This window comes from Amphichorda felina (genome assembly GCF_050947745.1).
Source record: "Amphichorda felina strain 45539 chromosome Unknown scaffold_8, whole genome shotgun sequence".
NCBI lineage: Eukaryota > Fungi > Ascomycota > Sordariomycetes > Hypocreales > Bionectriaceae > Amphichorda > Amphichorda felina.
In genome coordinates, this window is record NW_028145042.1 from 914,649 (window position 1) to 935,590 (window position 20,942).

The 20,942-nt window shown below is 56.4% G+C and overlaps 10 protein-coding genes across 10 annotated transcripts; 4 read left to right on the forward strand and 6 right to left on the reverse strand.

Annotated features, from left to right (window-relative positions):
- Positions 1–558, forward strand: ACO1O0_007962 (hemerythrin domain-containing protein; the record flags this gene model as incomplete). Its single annotated transcript, XM_083197328.1, has 1 exon — positions 1–558. One exon carries the CDS (start codon positions 1–3, stop codon positions 556–558), a length of 558 nt encoding a protein of 185 aa, XP_083046796.1.
- Positions 559–888: 330 nt separating this feature from the next.
- On the reverse strand, positions 889–3,295 carry ACO1O0_007963 (YL1 nuclear protein-domain-containing protein; the record flags this gene model as incomplete). Its single annotated transcript, XM_083197329.1, has 2 exons — positions 889–3,005; positions 3,229–3,295. 2 exons carry the CDS (start codon positions 3,293–3,295, stop codon positions 889–891), a joined length of 2,184 nt encoding a protein of 727 aa, XP_083046797.1.
- Positions 3,296–5,900: 2,605 nt separating this feature from the next.
- POB3 (uncharacterized protein) lies at positions 5,901–7,836 on the forward strand (the record flags this gene model as incomplete). Its single annotated transcript, XM_083197330.1, has 4 exons — positions 5,901–5,911; positions 6,027–6,758; positions 6,811–7,182; positions 7,236–7,836. The coding sequence occupies 4 exons, from the start codon at positions 5,901–5,903 to the stop codon at positions 7,834–7,836; spliced, it is 1,716 nt and encodes a 571-aa protein (XP_083046798.1).
- Positions 7,837–8,666: 830 nt separating this feature from the next.
- On the reverse strand, positions 8,667–9,817 carry SUR2 (sphingosine hydroxylase; the record flags this gene model as incomplete). Its single annotated transcript, XM_083197331.1, has 2 exons — positions 8,667–9,064; positions 9,124–9,817. 2 exons carry the CDS (start codon positions 9,815–9,817, stop codon positions 8,667–8,669), a joined length of 1,092 nt encoding a protein of 363 aa, XP_083046799.1.
- Positions 9,818–11,366: 1,549 nt separating this feature from the next.
- On the forward strand, positions 11,367–12,259 carry ACO1O0_007966 (Mss4-like protein; the record flags this gene model as incomplete). Its single annotated transcript, XM_083197332.1, has 5 exons — positions 11,367–11,381; positions 11,482–11,593; positions 11,695–11,832; positions 11,938–12,100; positions 12,175–12,259. 5 exons carry the CDS (start codon positions 11,367–11,369, stop codon positions 12,257–12,259), a joined length of 513 nt encoding a protein of 170 aa, XP_083046800.1.
- Positions 12,260–12,605: 346 nt separating this feature from the next.
- Positions 12,606–13,988, reverse strand: ACO1O0_007967 (uncharacterized protein; the record flags this gene model as incomplete). Its single annotated transcript, XM_083197333.1, has 2 exons — positions 12,606–13,808; positions 13,875–13,988. 2 exons carry the CDS (start codon positions 13,986–13,988, stop codon positions 12,606–12,608), a joined length of 1,317 nt encoding a protein of 438 aa, XP_083046801.1.
- A 517-nt stretch (positions 13,989–14,505) lies between these two features.
- ACO1O0_007968 (MIND complex subunit MTW1) lies at positions 14,506–15,691 on the forward strand (the record flags this gene model as incomplete). The annotated part of the gene is made up of 2 exons (XM_083197334.1): positions 14,506–14,568; positions 14,636–15,691. The coding sequence occupies 2 exons, from the start codon at positions 14,506–14,508 to the stop codon at positions 15,689–15,691; spliced, it is 1,119 nt and encodes a 372-aa protein (XP_083046802.1).
- Positions 15,692–15,894: 203 nt separating this feature from the next.
- Positions 15,895–18,513, reverse strand: ACO1O0_007969 (pentatricopeptide repeat-containing protein; the record flags this gene model as incomplete). The annotated part of the gene is made up of 1 exon (XM_083197335.1): positions 15,895–18,513. One exon carries the CDS (start codon positions 18,511–18,513, stop codon positions 15,895–15,897), a length of 2,619 nt encoding a protein of 872 aa, XP_083046803.1.
- Positions 18,514–18,850: 337 nt separating this feature from the next.
- GTT1 (glutathione S-transferase) lies at positions 18,851–19,785 on the reverse strand (the record flags this gene model as incomplete). Its single annotated transcript, XM_083197336.1, has 3 exons — positions 18,851–19,227; positions 19,298–19,686; positions 19,748–19,785. The coding sequence occupies 3 exons, from the start codon at positions 19,783–19,785 to the stop codon at positions 18,851–18,853; spliced, it is 804 nt and encodes a 267-aa protein (XP_083046804.1).
- Positions 19,786–20,339: 554 nt separating this feature from the next.
- ACO1O0_007971 (uncharacterized protein) lies at positions 20,340–20,774 on the reverse strand (the record flags this gene model as incomplete). The annotated part of the gene is made up of 3 exons (XM_083197337.1): positions 20,340–20,517; positions 20,580–20,697; positions 20,759–20,774. The coding sequence occupies 3 exons, from the start codon at positions 20,772–20,774 to the stop codon at positions 20,340–20,342; spliced, it is 312 nt and encodes a 103-aa protein (XP_083046805.1).
- Positions 20,775–20,942: the final 168 nt, after the last annotated feature.

Sequence of the window (20,942 nt, forward strand, 5' to 3'; positions counted from 1 at the left end):
ATGGCCAGCAATGAGGCAGCCAAACCGGCCAAACAGCCCCCCGTCGACAAGGACGACTCCCAAGCCAAGCTCCCCCCACTATCAGACCATGACTTCAAGATCTTCAACCACATGGCCGAAACCATGGACCTCTTCCACAACCACTTCCGCCAGTCTTGGACCCTCCTCTGGACCGCCTGCTGCAACAACAAGCGCCCGCGCAACATGACGCTTAAACAATTCATCGACGAGGGGCTACGCTTCGCCGACGGCCTGAACACCCACCACGGCATCGAGGAGCGCCACATCTTCCCGCGCCTGGCCGCCCGCATGCCCGAGTTCCGGGGCGACCTGCAGGCCCAGCACGCCCAGATCCACGCAGGGCTCGACGGCTTCGGCGACTACCTGCGGGGGTGCCGCAGGGGGGAGCATGAGCTCGAGCTGGGCGCCCTCAAGGAGCGCATGGAGTCGTGGGGGGATATTCTGTGGACGCACCTCGATGAGGAGGTCAAGACGCTGGGCGCCGACAATATGAGGAAGTACTGGTCCAAGGAGGAGATGATGAGGATGCCCATGTAGTCTAATTTACCCGCCACGTATATATTCATCAGATACCAAGAATACACATTTTAACATTTATGAAAGATGTCTGTCGTGGGAGGATTAGGGTTACGGGGACGAGTGAAGAAGGAATCAGGTCTCTTGAGGGATGAGCAGAGTGGAAGCTACTACCAAGAAAAAAATAGCTACGAACGAGTAAGGCCTGCCTATGAATGCATGGGCCACCAATGTTATAACAGCCTGCTCTCTATAATAAGTGTTGGGTATCTATACGTAAATATCGTCCTATTCATACAACAACAAAACACACATCCGGAACTGCCCTTCTGAGTGCGAATACCCGCCACTTCAAGTCTGGACTTCCTCTGTTTTCACGGATGACTCCTTTGTACCATCAGCCGTGCTCTCCTCTGGCTTCTTCTGTTCCGCACCCTCTTTCGCCTCCTTTTCTTTATCCTCTACCTTAGGCTTCAGGAATCGCACAGGGACACCTTTGGCAGCATATGACCCACTACCAGCCCATGCGCCCAACAGCTTGCTCCAACGATAGTCGCCTCTGCGCAAGCGCTGGATCTCGCGGTACGCATAGGTGTTGTAAAACGGCAGGCCGGTTTTTGGGTCCCGGTAGCGAGCAGGGTGGTTGGTAATGACACACAGGGGGGCCGGTGGGGGTTCTAAGGAGCACAGGTTAGACGGCTTGGTCTCATCGGGTTTGACTACCGTCGCTGGGGAAGACTTACTGGCGATCTTATTCATCTTACGGCCAAAGAGAATCTGGGTCTGGATGGTCTTGTCCTTGATGGCGTTCTCATCAAAGTTTTGGTAGATGATGGTGTTACGTGTTGCAGTTGTATCAGCTGCCGGTGCTTCAGGCGCTTCCGAGGGGGCGGCACTGGTGGCTTTGTCTGCAGCCCCTTCGGTGGAGGTCGCCTCGTTCTGGGTAGGCTGAAGGTGGGCGTCCTTTTGGACATGTTCGACGGGCTCTAGCTTAGAAGACGGGGGGGGAGGGTGCGGGCTTTGAGATGTGTTCGGCGGGGCGAGGACGTTGGACTTGGGAGGTTCCTGGTGGTTAAGAGTTGGGGAAGACGTTCTTTCAGCGTCAAACCCCGGAGGAGCAGCTAGGACAGGCGCAGCAAGGATGCCAGATGGTTTGGACTCCGAGGAGACCGTCGTTGTTTGGTTGGCGTCTGGCGGCAGGGCGGGCGCGGCCAAACCAGTTGTCGGCGGAGGCATGGGGGGCATGGCCATCAATGGAGTCCCTTCTCGAGGCTGTGATGATGATGTGGGCGTGGGTGCGTTGGGCGGCTCCGGTGGTGACGTTTCTGAAGCTTTCGCCACATCATCCATGTTGGCCTTCGGTGCTGGAGAGTTCTTCTGTTCCGGCTCTTGTGACACTTCTTGCTTTCCAGGCTGCTCAATCTCGACTTGGGCTGCAGGAACGGCACGATCAGATGGTCCCCCAGTCTCTTTAACATCCACATCCCCGGTCTTCTCATCCGTGGCTGCATTCTTATCATTTGCCTTGCCCATATCCTTGTCCTTGTCTTTGGGCTTCTTTTCCCTCCGCTTCGGCTTCTCCTCCATGACGACGTACTTGGCAAGTCCTCCGTCTTTCCATTGCCTTGTGCCACTCCAGAATGTGATGACTGGTCCTTTAAGTGTCCGCTCATTCAGTGCCGCCAGCTTCGCCCTTCTCTCCTCTTCGCGTTGTTTTTCCGCCTCTTCCCATCGGTTCAGGCTCTTGCTGTTCCGCTTTTCCACCAGCTCGGCTTCGCGCAGCCGTTCCTCCTGCGTCATCGGTGGCTTCTTGAGCGCCTCCATCCGCGCCGCCTTCTTCTGCATGTGCTCCAGTTGTTTTAGTCGTCTGGCCTCTCGCTCCTCCATCTGCGCGTGCAGCTGCTCCTTGGAGAGACGCGTCGTCTGGCGCGAAGAGGCTCGAGTAGGCATGTCGGCCGCCGATGGCAGCCAGGATGCCCGCTCCGACTTTTTTTTGGGTCGTGGCGCGGGTGCTGCGGTCGCGGTGGGAGTCGTCGGATCGATTCGAACCTTCTTCCTGAACTTGGCGGGTATGGCTTCCTGAGCCTTGCGCTTGCGCTGGGCCGCACGCCGTTCCTTTGCCTGGCGCTCCAGCTCCTTCTCTCCCTCTAGATCATCCTCGCCCGCATTTTTCTCGTCCTCGTCGTCCGATGACGAGTCCATGTGCACGTCTGAGGCGTCGTCGGCAACATCTGAAAACCCCTGATCATCCTCGTCCTCCGCGAAGAGCAGCTCCAGGTCCGAATCGGGTTCCTCGTTGGCCAGCATCGACTTCATCCGATTGCCCGCCGTGGAGCGCTTCCTCCGTGTCGTGGCCAGCCATTCTGTCTGCGGCTTGGGGGTGCTCTCGCCATCGGAGGTGTCGCTGTCGCTCGAGCTGGGACTCGACGGACGGGATTCGTCCCGTTCGGCGGGCGTGGGTTCGGGATCTGTAGACATATTGGAAAATCTAGAGTTTTGAAGTACAAATAAACATTTTCGGGGGCCGACGAAAACTTTTGTTCGAGGTCGGGGTCTTGAGTTGGGGCTGCATTTAACATGCAGGAGAGAAACGCGTCGGGCGAGCGAGGGGCGAAGATCTAGACCAAGGGTCCTAGCTTGGATTCAGACTGCTGACATCACTGGTAAGCCGACTCACCACGAGGTACGAACCAGGAGATAATTCGCAACAGCCGCCCCTTGCACGGTAGAAGATGTCAAGTTTCTCAATAGAATCCATCTCTTTGTATTGTATATTCTAGATAAGCATGCCTGCTGGTGTCCGTGAAACCGCAAAGGGGAGAGGCCCAAAGGCAAACACAATGTGCTACGCATAAATCCTAGGTACGCCCAACCATAAATATCATCAACAACGCCGTTATGCAACTACCCAGCCATCAAGTAGCGCCTGCAGACTCCTCTATATACTATCTGAATTGGTGAGCTCTACATCTCATCAAGCACATAACCTTGCCCATCTGCCTTGTCTTTGCAAAAGCCGAGCCAGTTGCGATGGTGGCATCCAGTCGTCCCCGTTGGCTCGCTGGTTGGACTTGGCTGTGTGACCTCAGGCCCAGAGGTCACGGGTGGAGGAGCAGCCGTGCCTCCCACCTCAGCAGTGGTCGACACTGCTACTTGGTCCCTACAACCTCCGAACCACCCAGGGGTCTCGCAGGAGGTTGTTGGTGCGGGATTAGTTGTGGTGCTCTGTTCAGTTGTTGTCGTCTTATCCTTGCAACCGAACCATCCCGGTGTCTCGCAAGTTGATGTTGACGTACTATCTGTAGTCGTCACAGGCTCGTCATTTGTCGTTGTTTTGTCGAGGCATCCCCACCACCCTGGCGTCTCGCAGGTCGATGTGCGCGTCCGAGACCAAGTAGTGGTCGAGGGTAGGGGTGTCGTCGTGGTTTCGGTTCCGTTAGATTCGTACATCTTCCACTGTGCGCAGTCGCGACACTCAGGAGTGAATTTGCACTCGGGCACGTCGTCATACTTCAAAATGACATCGCTGATGACAGAACGAATCCTGTGGGTTCCGATTCCCACTCGCCATCCCTTGTCGGAAACAACATCGTAGATGCACTCCCGCCCGGTATGGCACGCAGACTCCATTGCATACCCAGCAAAGGAACAGGTAGCTGTCGCGCCGTTGCAGGTACCAATGTAGACCGGATCTGCCGTGTGGCCAAAGTGATAGGCGCCGGTGTTCTGACGAGTCTGTGGCGTCTTGTAGTCCGCACCAGGGGGCACCGGGAGACCAAGGCGTGAAGCAGGGAGCGCATCGGGAACAGCCTCGAACGTGACGACTGGCAGTCCATATGTCAGGCCCAGAAGAGAAGTAACAGCGCCGCCCAAAGAGTGACCAGTCAGCCAAATGGTCGCGGCGGGATACCGCTCAGTAACGTTCGAGTAGAGCTCGCGCGCAGCGGTGTAATAGCGATTCTCCTCCATTAAGGCATCAACCACACACGTATTGTTGCAGGTATAAGTCCCTGTTGCGCAGTCACAGACCTGGTGCCATGTCCATTGTCCCTGTTGGCCGCAACAGCAACTGAAGAACAGGTTGTCGTTAACCTTGTCGTTTGTTGTAGTCCCCTCGCCGTCAAATACGGCAGTTGATGTCCCCTTCAATCCTATGACAACAGTAGAGTTGTTCTCATCGGTCCAGATATGGCCCCGAAGCCCATCCCCCTCCCATCCAAAGTCATCACTTCGGTCAAATTCATCTCCAACCTCCTCCCAGTTCCCTTCGCCTTCCTTCTCCACATATGCGTCAGCTGCCATGTAGGCAAGACTCACAACCGTGTCCTTGTCGGTAATATCTGGTGAAGAAACATCATCTGTCGTCCAAGCCGACACGTCCAGCACAGCCGCATAGCCATGTCGCCTTGCCTCAGCAACCAAAGGGTCTACCACTGACGGTCGTCTATCGACCAGGCGTTCTATCGTATCTCCACGGCTCTTTGCTCTTAATCGTGGTATATCTTGCTCGCTAAAGCCATCCTCGGCGGCTAGGAAGACTCGCGGTGAATTATCGTGAACGATGTCTCGCATGCGATGGAGCTCGGGGTATTGGTTTGTCCCATGGTGATAGACATGCCGGAGCGTAAAGGTGTGGTCTGTTGGACGAACCGGTTCGGGATTGGACGGGAGAGCTGGTCCTGGTGCTAGAAGCGTGTCATCCAAGAACTGAGCACCAGAGGATGCAATCGTTGGTGCCACGGCGAGGAACGATAGCAGCAGCGCTGCCGTGACTCTGCCACCGTAGGTGCATTTGCGGTGAATTGCCGTTTTCGTGTGGCTCTTCATGATTGATAAACAAGGAGAGAAAGGAAGGACAAAGTAGAGAACGAGGAGAAGTTGCTGAGGTCGTGAAAGCGTCAAGAGTTGAATGAAGTGCGTATGTTGAGGGCGGCAGCGGCGTCGTTGATGCTGTCATCGGCCGCTTATCGCCTTAGGCGATAGGTACCACATGACTCCGGTCTGTGTCACTGGTAACAGAAATCATAGCGCAACCATTATGGCCCAGCGTGAACACTAACGCATTCTGATAAATTGCCACCACCGGTAGGCATCCATTTACCCCACACCCCTCAGCGCATGTGACCCCCCAACAACCGTCTACGTTACAGGGGTCTCCAGTGGGTATGAGTACTAACACCAAAGCCACCCTGCCATGGACGAGAGGCGACACGGTGGTGGCGCGGTCTAATGTGCTCGGCGCGCGACCGACCGTGAAGCTCAAATTTCAACCATCTGTCTTGTATGCACCTTGAGCTGCTCGAGGAAGAGCGACAACTCTTCCTTTCACCATCCACCCCAGTACGGTATCGTCAATCGCCAAGATGGCCGCAATGTGAGTATTCACTTAATATTCGCGGATGACATTTTTGCGCGTCCCGTTCTCTCTCCCTCCCCTCTCGATTCCCTCATCTCAAGGCGCATTCCGAGCTAACCACGCGACCCATCAGCGAGAGCTTTGACAACATCTACCTCGACCTCTCTAAGGAGAGCGGCAAGTGCAGATTCGCAGAGACCGGCTTCGGTTGGAAGCCCTCGGGCGGCGGCGACACCTTCACCCTCGACCACAGCAACATCGGCGGCGCACAGTGGAGCAGAGCATCCAAGGGCTACGAGATCCGCATTCTCCAGCGCAACTCGTCGACCATCATCCAGCTTGACGGCTTCCAGCACGAGGACTACGAGCGTCTGAGCAAGGTCTTCAAAAATTGGTACAGCACTGCGTTGGAGAACAAGGAGCATGCCCTGCGAGGCTGGAACTGGGGCAAGGCCGAGTTCTCCAAAGCCGAGCTCACCTTCAACGTGCAGAACCGACCGGCCTTTGAAGTACCCTACTCGGAAATTGGCAACACCAACCTGGCTGGTCGCAATGAGATTGCCGTCGAGATGTCGCTGCCACTAAAGGCTGAAGACACCGGCACCAACGGCCATTTTGGCGGCGCAAGGGGGAAGGGCAAGAAGGCTGGCGCGGGCAAGGATCAGCTCGTGGAAATGCGGTTCTACATCCCCGGAATGGCAACCAAGAAAGAAGCAGAGGGAGATGACGCTGCCAGCGATGCTGGTGAGGAAGAGAAGAGTGCTGCAACTCTCTTCTACGACACCCTCATGGAAAAGGCAGAGATTGGCGACACAGCTGGCGATGCCATTGCAACCTTCCTCGATGTGTTGCATCTCACTCCTAGGTATGTCTCAATTCATGTTGGGATAAGATCATACTACTTACCACCTCTACAGAGGTCGTTTCGATATCGACATGTACGAAACATCCTTCCGGTTGCGCGGCAAGACGTACGACTACAAGATCCAGTACGAGGCTATCAAGAAGTTTATGGTCCTCCCTAAGCCCGACGAGGTTCACTGCATGCTATGTATTGGCCTAGACCCGCCCCTCCGCCAGGGCCAGACCCGGTATCCCTTCGTTGTTATGCAGTTTAAGAAGGACGAGGAAGTGACCATCGACTTGAACTTGGACGAGGAGGAGCTGCAGAACAAGTACAAGGACAAGCTGGAGGCGCACTACGAAGAACCTCTGCACCACGTCATGGCCAAGATCTTCAGGGGTCTTGCCAACAAGAAGATCTCTTCACCAGCAAAGGACTTCCTTACGTATGTTCATACCCCTAGCCCTTTTCCTGATCCCAAACTGACCATTGCCATAGACATCGCAACCAGTATGGCATTAAGTGCTCTATCAAGGCGAGCGAAGGATTCCTTTACTGCCTGGAGAAGGCTTTCATGTTCGTCCCCAAGCCGGCGACATACATTGCCTACGAACAAACACAATCCATTACTTTCTCCCGCGTTAGCGGCGCTGTCTCAGCGCTGTCGACCTTTGATATTACTGTCGCTCTAAAGAACGGTGCTGGATCCTCACAGTTCAGCAACATCAATCGCGAAGATCTCAAGGGCCTAGAAGCCTTCTTCAAACTCAAGGGTCTCCGGGTCAAGAACGAGATCGACGAGGACGCCAACCTTCTGGCTGCCGCGCTGCGTGAACAGGAGATGGACGAGTCGGATGACGAGATCGTCAATACCAAGGCGGACCGCGGCTCCGCTGACGAGGACGAGGAGAGCGTCGATGAGGACTTCCAGGCAGATAGTGATAGCGACGTTGCTGAGGAATACGACAGTGACCATGAGAGCTCTGGTTCCGGCAGCGGTAGCGACCAGGGCGAGAGCGACGTCGATGGAGAGGATGATGAAGATGACGACGAGGACGAGGAAGATGATCGGCCAAAGAAGAAGGCTAAGAGGGGCTGAGATCTCAACTGGTCCGGCAAACTGGGATAATGGTCAAAAAGAGTTGAGGCGTTCAGGGTGATGGGTTGTCAAACACAAGGTCTTGTAGTACTGTTTTGGTGCAGGCTTATAATATCCAATTTCCAAGGCCCGTTCCTAGTGATGCGACTGCGGCACTCTTCCATAATAGGGCGTAGGCGTTTCCACTTTGAAGAAGGCCACCGGTTTTTCGTCATGGCAAGTATTATTTATTATTTTATCATCCAGAATGAAAGCACAAACTGCTTATACGAGCGTGGTGCCAGGTAAACCCTTTGATATTGAGAGATATTATATCGGCTCTAGCCATTTACATCAACGGCGCTGATTTGTCGAGTATTAAGAAGGTATAGTGAAAATGAAAGTAACGAAAGGTCGAAGCACGCCCAACCTGGGACAGTCTGCTTCATGAGTCTCAGACCACCTGACCAACAACCCCATGCTGCCATCCTGGAGAACCTCAATCAATGAGACGCGATGCCACAACCACCACAGCGTCCTTGCCAGACCCCTGCCTGGTGTCACAGGTAGGAATGTCAGTGTAAAACACACGCTTCCAGGATGCCCACAGCAATCCCAATAAATATATTAAACGGCATCCAGCCGATCCAGACACATCGCCCAATCCAACCAAGAACTTCCACTAATGTTTCCGTTTCTTCAATAAAGTCTTGTAAAACAGTATTTCCCAAAAGTGTACACTGGTGCTGGCGGGTGGGATCCAAGCACCATTTCAAGAAGAAGAAGAAGAGTTGATGCCGTCAAATCGAATTAAAAATCATTGTTCGTCGCTTTGTTTTGTCCCTGTTGCTTTACTTTGTTTTCTCCGCCGCTGGTTTCTTGTCGGCCAGGCGGTTGGAGCGCGACCCCTCATACCTGGTGCTGAGGATGCGGTCCCAGAAGGTGAAGAAGGGTTGGGAGAAATTGGTCTTGATTCCCCAGGTCTGGTGGTGGATGTCGTGATAGGCGGCATTGTTGCTCGTGATGAGCTGGAGAGGATCCCAGGGGAACTCGTAGCCACAGTGGTCGTCAACGGTCTTGATGGTAGAGAAGCAGAAGAACAAGGTGCCCTGGCGAATGCTCATTCCCGAAAGCTTGAAACCGATGCCAGCACCAAGGCTATCGAGGAGGAAGCCCTCAAAGGGGTGGTTGTAGAGGGCGCCATAGGCGTACGGCACGTAGAGACGGTGGTGGCGCGAGTGGAAGGTTGCTGGCCAGATGGGTTAGTGAGGGGGTATAGGAGGAGGCTCAGGAGGAGCTTCAACGTACTGTACAGCCACTTGTTCATGTGCATCAGGCGGTGGAGGAAATACTGCCATGTGTCGAGGATGAAGACGGCGAGGAAGAACTGAAGGCCAGGGATGAGGATGTTGTAGATGAACTTGGCGCTGGCCATTTCCCAGGGGGCAAAAGCGGGAACCTCAGACTCGGTGGTGAGGAAGGGATAGTATCCTCCGGCCAAAGCACCAGCGAGAAACGGATGCGAGGAAGCCATGTTCTTGGAGAGGGTAGTGGCATTGACACCGACGAGGCCCAGCAGACCTGGCAGGGCACGCTGGACGAGGCGCAGGCGCGTAGCCCAGACGGCGACGTCGTAGTCGGCCTTGCCCGTCATCTCTGGGGGCTCGGTGAAAGCGAGCAGAGCGCCCATGACGATCTGGATGATCTGCTGAATAATGACATCGCGGGCGACCTCGTAGCGAGAGACATGATTCCGGCGCAGAATCTCGTCGGGTGTGTGGAGACGGTACTGGGGAAAAAGATCAAGGACGTCGACAACGTGGAAGATCATGGACACAACCCAGTAGATGACCACGGGGGCGAAGATGTTGAGCCAGGCATCGGAGATCCAAGGCAGCAGATCTTGCTGCGGCGTCAAGGTATATTCCGGCAGCGGAGGCAGGCTGGTGTCGAAGAGGGTGTAGTTGGCGGCCATGTTGGAGGTGGCCGAGCCGTTGACCATGGCGGCGGTCGTTGTGCTCAGTAGATTTGCGTGGGATAATGTCGACAATGAAGTGCTACGGTCGGGGATATGGGAGAAGGTCGACTCGTTTGCGCGCGTGGCTGTTCGACTAGCAGGGTGAAAGTCTGTCGGTGGCGGAAGATGCAAGCGCCAATCGGACTGGCCTAGTCGAAACTGGAATCGTGCGATGCTTAAAAGGAGTGCGAGTCAAGGAGGAGGTCAAAGTTGATCGACAAGGAATGTGGTCAAGAACGACGAGAACGAGGAAAGCGAGCCAAGTAGAGGCAGAGGCGACGCAACGGTAGTAGTACAACGAGCCAAGCCAAGTCCGAGGCGTAATGCGTGGTTGGCAGTCGGAAGAAGGTCGCTGGGTGTAATTGCAAGTTGGATGTTCAAGGCATCATCACGCGAGTCGTAGACTCTAGGTTGGGGTCTTCTTTCAGGGACGCAGGGACGGGACGCAATGCAGTTGACAGTGGCGTCTGACGGGGCGGAAGACTCGGGCGTCCGTCAACCCGTCTCGCAGAGCTCTTGACTGATAATCTGATCACAGTGATTTCTCTAGGTACCATGGGCCCACCAGGTCGCGACCGACGCGCCCCATTGGTCTGTGATGGCACGTCAGCCCAAAGTTTGGCGATGCGACCGGCCCCTGCCCCAGAAAAAAAGTGCATCCCTCATCTCCGGGTCTCCCATGATGGACCTGATGGTATCATGGCACATCCGCACATCGGCCAATTAACCTCCCTCGGGGTCTGTCGGGGCTCCGAGCATTGAGAGGTGAGCTGCTAGCAGCTCAACCATAAGTATTCAATATTGTCCAGCTTGGCTTCCTACATCTTGATTATCCTAGATACGGCCCAGTGAGGTCATGCTATAGTCAGGCCACCAGGATGTGGTGTGTACAACGGGCGATCGATCCCGCCTCTCCGATCTTCTTCCCGGGCCTTTACTATCCTGCTACGAGTACGTACACGCCTGGTACTAGAGGTGCTGCTACATAGGCAATGTCTGGCAAATGTACGACGACGAGGCGTCTGTTGAGGCGTCCTTGTTCAGCCCAGGACCCAGCAAAGTACTAGTAGTATACGGATTACCACCACAATGCAATTCGCCTTGGAAGCTGTCCATCCTCGGCCGTCCCAGGAACGAACGGCCTGTGCCAAGACTGTAGTGCTACGCAAGGAGCATCCGTGTAACCTCATGTTACTACCTATGTATGAGCTCGTAGTATACCATTGATCGGGCTAACACGGGCCTCCTGGGCGAAACTCGCAACATGCATCTTTCCATTACAGCAATCCAGTCGCGACCTTCCAAGCAGCGAAGTTTTTTACCCTTCCTGCCCACTGGACGAGGCGCCTTGGGATTTTGCCATGTCGGGACTAGCGCGTAGAACCCCACTACTCTCTCCCCTCCCACTTTGAATTTTGTCCACCATATTTTCTTGCTTCCACCCAACCTAGCCAGTTGTCCTGAACAACCTCATCTTTCTCTTCCTCATTTTTCTCATAGATTTCCTGTCCGTCGCGTCAGTCAACCCGCCAAAATGATCATTTTCAAGGTATGTGTCCTGCTTAATACTCCCACTCTCATGGACCCTTTCTATACAGGTTGCCCCGCCATTCATGGGAATCTGGGTTGGCTGACCCCGCAATTGACAGGATATCCTCACCGGCGACGAGATCGTCTCGGACTCGTACCCCATGAAGCTGGTCGACGACATCGTCTACGAGGTTGACTGTGCTATGATCAACATTGGCGCTGTCGATGTCGGTACGTCTCTCGTCCTTTATGAGGCCTCGCGCTTTGCGCCTTGACCCCGCGCCCCGCCCCGGGTCGAAACAAGACAATTACTGACGCGCATATCTGCTTAGACATTGGTGCCAACGCCTCCGCTGAGGGTGGCGACGAGGCTCTTGATGACTCGGCCCAGACTGTCAATAACATTGTCCACTCTTTCCGCCTGCAGTCCACTGCCTTCGACAAGAAGTCCTTCCTGACCTACCTCAAGGGTATGCGCACCCCTCGCAACAGACAACCCCCAGTGGCCCGCTTCCCCCTACTTGCGGGAAACGCATCAAATTATTTGACCTTGTGCTGACATTTTTCTCTTCCAGGCTACATGAAGGCCGTCAAGGCCAAGCTCCAGGAGAAGGGTGCGGATGAGGATACCATCAAGGCCTTCGAGAAGGGTGCCCAGACCTACGTCAAGGAGAAGCTCCTTCCCAACTTCAAGGACTTCGAGTTCTACACCGGCGAGTCTATGAACCCCGATGGAATGTACGTACATGACCGATTCACCAGTCCCCAATCAATATTCCTCAAGCGCAGATGGCTGACAGTATGCTGCACAGGGTCGTCCTGATGAACTACCGTGAGGATGGTGTCACCCCCTACATCGTTGCCTGGAAGCACGGTCTCGAGCAGATGAAGGTTTAAGTCTGCGGCATCAACTTAATCGTAAGTGATGCAACGGCGGTGATATATGTCCACATGAAGCATGCCGATGCGGACCCAGTGCTTGGAATATATCTCCCATAATCCGTCGCAAACAACAAAAAGAGACTAGAGGGAAATGGTATGACGACACGATAGTTTAAAAGATAACCCGTTGGTGATTGACCAACATCCAATTCATTCTCCCCGTTGAATTCTAACTGCTTGTCGCTATTCCAACATTGTGTCATGTGAGAATCGAGAGTGAAAACGTCTTGTCTTTTACAGCTGTGCTCTATAAAATGCAATAACACGCTCATCTATTCAAATTGAAATGTGTTTATAGTCCTCAGAAGGTTGGCCTCGTCGACATGGGGATCGGGGGCGGCTCATCGTCCGCCGGAGCCGGCGTGGACACTGCCGATCCTGCCAGACCAGGCTTCTTCTTCGGAGGCGGAGGCGGAGGCTTCTTCTTCCCAGCCAGTCCCGCGACCGCAGAGCCCATTCCTCCACTGGTTGTGCTGGCCTGATTCCCTTCCTGCTGCTGCTGTCCGGCACCGTAGCCCGCGATCTTGTTCGTGACGCCGTACTTCTGGTTCAGGCTGTTTGCGCTCCTCACCCCCGACGCTACCTGGTCCCCATGCCGCTCGCGGAAGTTGTTGGCGGTCCCCACGGCGGCCTTTGCATCCGACAAGGAGACTGACGAGGGATCCTTCTGGAACGAGGACGCCGTCTTGAGCGCGGCCTGTTTCTGAGCCCAGGTCGTCCCCTCAGCGGGAGCCCGCTGCTGCGGCTGCTCGTCCCGGGACTGCCAATTATTCGTAGTCTTGAGGTTGGAGAAACGATTCTGCAGCTCGCTGACCTGTGCGTTGGGCTGACGGGTAGGCGGAGGGGGCGGGGGCGACGGAGATGCAGACGCGGCGCCCGACTGGCCGATGCCGAATCCCGGGACGGAGACTCCGGCGGCGCCGAGCCGGTTGACGGCGCCTTGATTCAGGAGGTTGCTGCTCTGCGGGCTGGCAGGCCCGGTGGCGGTGGATGAAGTGTTGGTTCTTGGCGGAAGGCGTGGGGGTAGACTGGGCTTCGAGGTTGGGGGTGCCGGAAGCGCTGGGCGGTTCGTTGCCGTCTCATACGACGGGGGAGGCGGGCTCCTTCCATCAGCGCCATCCCGTCTCCCAGGTGGCCGGGGGAGATGATCTGTCGACAAGCCCGTCGTGTCCACACGATATGGGCCCCTCGGCGCAGGCGGCTCCTCGTCTTCGGGCTCGCCGCGCAGCCTAGCCTGCTGGGCCCGGTATTCTAGCTCCTCGGGAGAATGCGAGTTCCTCGGCGGCGGTTCGACGGGCGGGCCTCGGGGGTCTTGATACTTGGAGGGCGCGGCAACGACTTGGCGGTTTGCGATGTTGGAAGGCGGCGGCGGCGGAGCAAGGCCAGAAGCGGTGCGCTTAGGGGGCGGAGCGAAGGAGGACGGGTCGCGGAGTTCGCGCATGGGGCGGGCAACGTGGGTTGGGCCATCGTTGGAACCGGAGCTGTTGCCGTGGACGAGTCCGCTCTGGATGAGTGATTAGAATGGTATTCAGAAGCGGTAAATGGGGGACAGAAAGAGTTGAAGACGTACGACTTTATTTCTAATCCCGAAGGTGCCTTTACTGCCACCGCTACTGCTGGAGCTTGACGAGCTTTTCCCAGGCCGCCACCCGTTCTCCTTCATCTCTCTTAACCTAGAGGTCATGGTGGTGATCGGGGAAGAGGGGCCAGATGAGGGATGGGTATGGGGAAAGCGGCGCGAATAATGATGAATGTCGGGAGTCGAAGTAGTATCGAATGCGCGAGTTGAAGTTGATTAGGACACCAGTGGCTTAGGCGCTGGGCGGGTCAGTGGGGTGACGTACATAAGTCAGGTACCTGAAGATAGCGGGGCTTCGGGCCCCGGAAGCCACTGATCAGCGACGGGCGGTCAACCACCCGAAGCCGTCTTCCCTGAAATGTTCCATGGATCTGTACGTCGAAGTTCGAGCAGCATCCCGAGAATACCACGAAGAACGCATTTCGATACCAGTTCAACCGCGCATCCCAGAGCGGTAGCTGCTTGCGATTTGCCCCGCGACACACCATCTTGCACCAAAGCCATCTGGGCGAACTTTCCCATCGAGACGCGTCTTGTCGCGTCACCCCGCCGACCAAGTATTAGTTAGTTACCAGCCAGTGTTCGTTTTCCCAGGAGCGCGCACGCATTCACATCGCCCGCCATGGGATCAAAACAATACTCCGACTACGAGCTCGTGACAGAGCATCTGGGCTATCCGCCAGTGGTACGCTTCCCCAGAACCACCAATTCGCTCGTCCTCCCTCAAGCCGCTAACCCAGGCACCCTCACAGTCCCTCCTCGACGACATCATCAACACCGTCAACGTCCTCGCCGACCGCGCCCTCGACTCTGTCGAGCAGCTCCTCCTCTCTATTCCGCCCCAGAATCTCGGCTTCCGCAAGCGCAAGCACCAGCACAGCACCGAGGGCGACGCCAATGACGACCAGCCGTCCCCCGAGGACGCCGCCCGGCGCGAGATCGAGTCGGGCACCCACCAGCTCGAGACCCTGCTCACCGCCTCCATCGACCGCAACTTTGACAAGCTCGAGCTCTACGCCATGCAGAACATCCTGACCGTCCAGCAGCGCGACCTCATGCCCCACCTGCGCCTCGCCCACTACCAGGGCCTCGACCTCTCCGCCCCCTCCGCGGCCGACCCGACCGTCGAGGGCATCACCGCCTTGCGGAGGCGCGTCCACGCCAGCCAGCGCCTCAACCTGGCCCTGCAGCGCGAGAAGGCCCGCAACGACGCCCTGCTCGCGTCCCTGCGCGGGGTCCTGGGCGTCACCAGGGACGGCGTCAAGCACGAGGACGAGGCGGACCCTTCCCCCTCCTCGGGCGCTGACAACGCGGGAGAGCAACGGACGGCGGGCCCCTCCACGTTTGGCTTCCTCCACAACAAGCCCGCGCTCTCGTCCATCGGCTCCAGCACCCCGATCACCACCACCACCGAGTTCACCGTCTCGCAGCTCACCGCGCTGCGCGCCCTGTCCGCGTCGCTGCGCAACCTCCTACCGAACCTGGCCGAGGCGTCGTCGGGTGCGGGTGCGGATGCGGCGGAGGGCAGCGGCAGTGGTGGTGGTGGTGGTGCGGCCAAGAAGTCGTGGCGCCGGGAGCGCGCCGAGTACGTCGAGCAGTCGTCGCGCAAGTGCCTCAAGAACAATGGGGGACTGGAGCTCGGCGCGCAGGGCGAGGTGCGCGATGGAGAGTACCAGGGCGAGGGGCGGAATCTGAGCCGCGGTGAGGTGGAGGGGCTGGAGAAGGTGGCGGCGATCATGGGGGAGAGGAGCAACACGGAGGAGGGTGGCGGCGGCGGCGCTCAAGGGGGGGCCATGGACGAGTCTTAGGATGTGTACGAATGTGGGTTGTTTATATGTTCACGAGTTCATGAGCGGGGACGGGAATGGGGTAGGCGTCAAGGTAAAATACATAAGGTATATAACGGTTGGATGGTCTATGATATATGGTAATATTTTACATTGTTACATGTTTTCATCGCTGTCACAGATATAGAATGTGACTATGTCGATGATATGGTACAGGGCAACATTCAAATCCCCGTCTCCTTATCTGCCACGTAACGCGCCTCATCTACGATCCGGCGCAGATTGGCCGGCGCCAGCCTCCAATCCAGCAGCCCGTACTTGTACGCCTGGTGCCAGAAGTGATGTCTCCACCACCTGTCGGACATGCTCTGGCCCTCCAGGTCTGCCAGGGCATCCTTCACGATCCTCTTGCCCGTCTCCAAGTCCTCCTGCTCGATCAGCGTGAGGAGCAGGTCCCGCAAGCTCGACGAGCGCGTCAGGGGTCGCCCCTCACGGCGCAGCTCATCATACAGGGCCATGGCGCGCTTCGTATCGCCCAGGTTGGCATATGCGCTCATGACCTGCTCCCAGAGGCGCTGGTCACCGGCATGGACGCTGGTGAAGCCATGGCGCTCGAGGAGGCTGTGGATGGTGTCCGGGTTCCGCTGGCCGCGGTCGATGACGCGGTTGATGAGGATGAGAACCATATGGGGGGAGATTTGGGTGTGGCCGGCGGAGCGCATGTGGCGCAGGACGGCCTCGACGGCATCGTCGGCGCCGTTGGGGAGGGATGCTACGGCATAGAGCATCTTGGCGTACGTCTCGCGGTTGGGCTTGAGGTTGGCGGCCTTGATGTCGGCAATGACGTGGTCGATGGCCTCGACCTGCTGCTGGGCCGAGGCATCCACCAAGTTGCCCAGAGCCTCCTCGAGAATAATGGTGAAGGTGGCGGCGTCAGGCTGGATGCCCTGCTCTTGCATGGTCTTGAGGAGGTTCTGCACATCCTCGTCCGAATGCTGATCCCGGAAACACTCGCTCAGGAGAATATTATAAGTCAGGACGTTGGGATGTATGCCCTCTCGGCCTGCCCACTCGAGAACATCGTATGCCGCCTTCTTGTCTATGCGGATGAGAGGCCTGAAGGCCGCGTTGACGACTTCGATAGTCGGCCGGACGGCAGCCCCCACGTGTTGGCGCTTCACCGCCTCTTTCCACAGGGTTAGCATCTGCGCCAGCGTCTCAATGCCCTTCTGGGGATTGCCCAATTCAATGAGCCCGGAAATGCGCTCCGTCCAAGCATGCGTGTCGAGCTTGACTCGGGAGCTTATCAGCGAATCCCACATGGCAGTGATCTTGTTGGCATCGCGGGATAGCTTCCAGCCGTGCATCATGCCTGTATAGGTCTTGATCGTCGGTTCGAGGCCAATCTCCTCCATCACCTTCTGTGCCTCCTCCAGCATCTCTGGCAGCTTGGATGCGCAGCAGACAAAAAGCCAAAAGTCCATAAACTCGGGCTCGCTGCGCATCTCGGCAACAAGTGTCTCCGACCCCCTCATGGCGGCTCTCAGGTCCTGCCAGAGAGATATAATGACACCCTTGTTGTCCGTCGCATGTGCAGAACGGAGGAGCTTGTGGAAGTGCGTCAGGGTCTTTGTACGCGCCGTTTGTCTATCGGGTGCGGCCAGCAGACCCTGGCGCCATGTCGCGTCTTCCTGGCCCAGAAGCTGCTGTATCTGATTCCATCTCCCCTTAACCATCTCGGCCAGCTGGGGCAATCTTCGGACATGGAACCGAGTGTCTTCCTTGTTGAAGACGCGGTCGATGAAGGCGTCGTCCACATTGCACCGCGTAAGAGCTATACGTACAAGTTCGAGGAGCGGCGCGGCGTCGACCAGCGTTTTGGGGTTGACGGCAGGGTCCGAAAACGCGGCCAGGGTGGCGAGAAGACCCGGTATGGCGTAGCGACCGTGAGCCGTCTGGAACTGGTTGAATAGCGCAGATAGGGCATTGGTCTCCGGGTCCCACCGCGCCTCTTGGCTATCGAGAGACACGGTCGCCGAGGGCCCATCGATGATGGCCAGGACCTTCTCCTGGGTGGGAAGAGCAAACTGGAGGCCACGCTGGTTGATTCTCTTCATCTGGGACGTGGTTATCCACATATGGACCAGATTTTTTATATACTTGTCCCGCTGTACGGGATGCTTCTCGTTCGCAATGGCCACGCAAAGGCCCATGATGAGGCCAGCCCTGATCCTAAGATCGGTAATACCCAACGCGTCATACATCCGCGACAGGCCGAGGCAGTTGCCATTGGCCAGGTAGTTTTCGCTTATCATTTCTTCGGCGAGTTTACCCAGGAAGCTAGTCGTCATGGTGTAGAGATGGGGAGGCAAGTAAAACCCGTTAGATCGGAATTTGAGCTTTTGAATATGCGGAAAGACGTCCTTGCGGAACTCGCGGAACCGCTGCTTAGCCGTAATCTGCTTTCTGGATAGGGTTTTGAGGTCTGCCAAAATCTCCAGTTCGCCCAGAGCCGATGTTTTGCGCTGTCCAGGCTTGTTTTCCGGGGCGGATTTGTTGACGACGTCGTGGAAGATGGACATGGCATCGTCGTCGCCATCGTCGCGTCTTGGTTTCCTCTGGGTCCCGGTCTTGTTGTCTGCCTTTCTCCTAGCCCCCTTCAGCCCACGCTCCGTTTGATCAGTCGGATCAGTCGTTGTTGGACGTGTGCCACCTCCTGCTGCTCCTGTATGCGGTGGCGCCTCGGCCAAAGATGCGAAGAAGGCGGCAGAGCCAGGTCTCCGGGTGAGAGAGGAGCCCAGGCGGCACACGCCCCTCGAGTAGAGTGCGCGTGAGGCTGACATGTCGTCACATATTATTCGACCATTCCGGGGCTGAGTCGTGTGCCAATGAGCAGAAGAGCGAGTTGCCCATTCACGTCGCAAGTGAGTGAGAGTCGGTGGTTGAGGTGATGAGATGAACGGGCTTTTTTTTGGAGGTGAGAGCCAGCTGGGTCTCGATGGTGTGTCCAGCCAATCAACGCCCACTCCCTGGGTACAGTGGACACACCGCCTGCGGTACCTGGTCCTGCTGGCTGCAGCACTGGGAGTCAATGCCCGCCTGAGTCAAGACTTACTCCAGTGTTCGATCATTGTGCTCAATTACTTGATTGGGTATGCCATCGTGATTACTGATGCTAATCTACAGCGTCGACACGAACTTGCCGTCAATCTCCTCCACCTTCTGAACCGCCTTCTTGTACCCAGCCTCGCCCTCGAGCATGGCAGCGTAGGCGGCCACGCGCGGGAACTCCTTTGTCCAGTCGCCATCCTTCCACGGCCCAATGTCGTTGAGGCGCCCCTTGGACGACGCGATCAGCGGGAAGCTCATGAGGATGTCGGCCGCCGTCAGGTGGCTGCCGCACAGGTAGGGCCCGCCGTCGGGCGACGTGGCCAGCTGCTCCTCCAGCATGGCAAAGTGGCGGTGCGCGTTGGGGAAGATGAACATGGCGAAGATGCGGTTGGCGACCATGGACGTGATGGGGCGCACCACGAAGGGCACCTCGGTCGACTTGAGACCTACGGGGGAAGTGTCAGCTCCTCTTGAACTCAAACCGCGAGCATCTTCAGCATATAGAGCATCACGCACGCCCGATGACGATGCACATGACGAGGATGGGCATCAGGCTCCCCTCGCAGTAGTGCATGTAGTACTGGTACCGCCTCCAGCCCTCGGTTTCGCCGCCCACCTTGCCCTCCATCCCATCTCTCCAGCGCTGGGGCATCAGCTTCTTGCCCTCGGGGAGATGATCGACCAGGAACTGCGTCATGTAGCCGCTCTCGGCCAGGACGACGGGTTCGCCACCACCGGGGGGCGGCGTGACCATGATGACGGGCGACTTGCCCAGCGGATGGATCTTCTGGAGTTCGGGGGGCGCCAGCATGGTCTGCTTGTTGCGGTGGAAGATTTCCAGCTCATACGGCACCTTGAGCTCCTCGAGCAGCCAGAGGATGCGCTGCGAGCGCGACTGGTCGAGCCTGAGGCCATATGTCAGCATCAAATACCATCCGATGGAGAGTTCACCGAGGCACTGCGTACCAGTACAACGTAACCTTGGGGAGTTCTTCGGCGGCCATGATGGTGACTGAAGTGCTTCTACTGTTTGCAGCTGTACGGTATGTCCGAATGATCGGACAATTGGAAATAGCTTGCCATCATCGTATTATTATACGTACGGATAGTAATTGCATACCTAACGTTAGGTCGTCAGCTCGGTGGATCGCCGGCGCAATTGGTTACATTGCCAACGCTGATCATGCATGACGTTTGGGTCGGGCTGACCCAAGATCCGATCGCAATCGCTCGCTCCACTAGTGTGCCGAGGCATCTTCTCCGCCTGTCAACAGTACTCATACTAATTACTACTATGTACGTATTGGGGATAAGTATCGCAATCATCGTACTGGATTAAAGTACGGATCGCTCCGATTTGGTTGAAATATCAAGTCTATCTAAAGATGCCAAGGGAGATGCCCAAGTGGAATCTCAGCTAACGGCCACTCATGTGCGAATACAGACGGCAATACGAATGCCCATACAGAATAGAACGAAACAAAACAATATTCATCCATCCATTTCTCATTGAAAAACATTAAGGACCATATACAGTATCGGTCTCCCAGCCGTTTTCCTACTTGGTCTCTGGCTCGAGGGCCTCGATGGGCTTGCCGTCCAGCCGATCCCCGGCCGAGACCTCGAAAATGTCGAACTTGGCATTGCCCGTGCCTGAGCTGGTCGCGCCGATCCACTCGCCCACAAACAGGCCATAGTTCATCCAGCCCAGCTTGGGCACGTCGATCCGGAATGTGCTATCAAAAAAGGCAGTGTTAGCACAAGATTCACCTGGCCCGGCCTGGGCTTTAGCACTTACACATGGGCAAAGCCATGGAGTCCTCCGTTGGCATACTGAGCAATGCCAGACATCCTGATCCAGAGATTGTCCCCATCTTTGGTCTCGATAAGAAACTGGTTCTGGGAGTCCTGGGTCACTTTGTTAGTTCGAAGCCTCAGATAAGGGGTGTATGGTAATGATATCTCTACACTATATACTCCCTGTAGACAGCATCTTGACGGCGGCGGTGCGAATACTAAGAAGCGTCAATGGTGCAATGATGATTCAATATGTATCCTACACACAACCCCAAGAACTCAAGGGCTACTTATATGATTCATTATATCCTCCATGGGACTAAGAGGTCGCTAGCGCTTGTCGTCGCCTGTCGTGGCGCCTGTC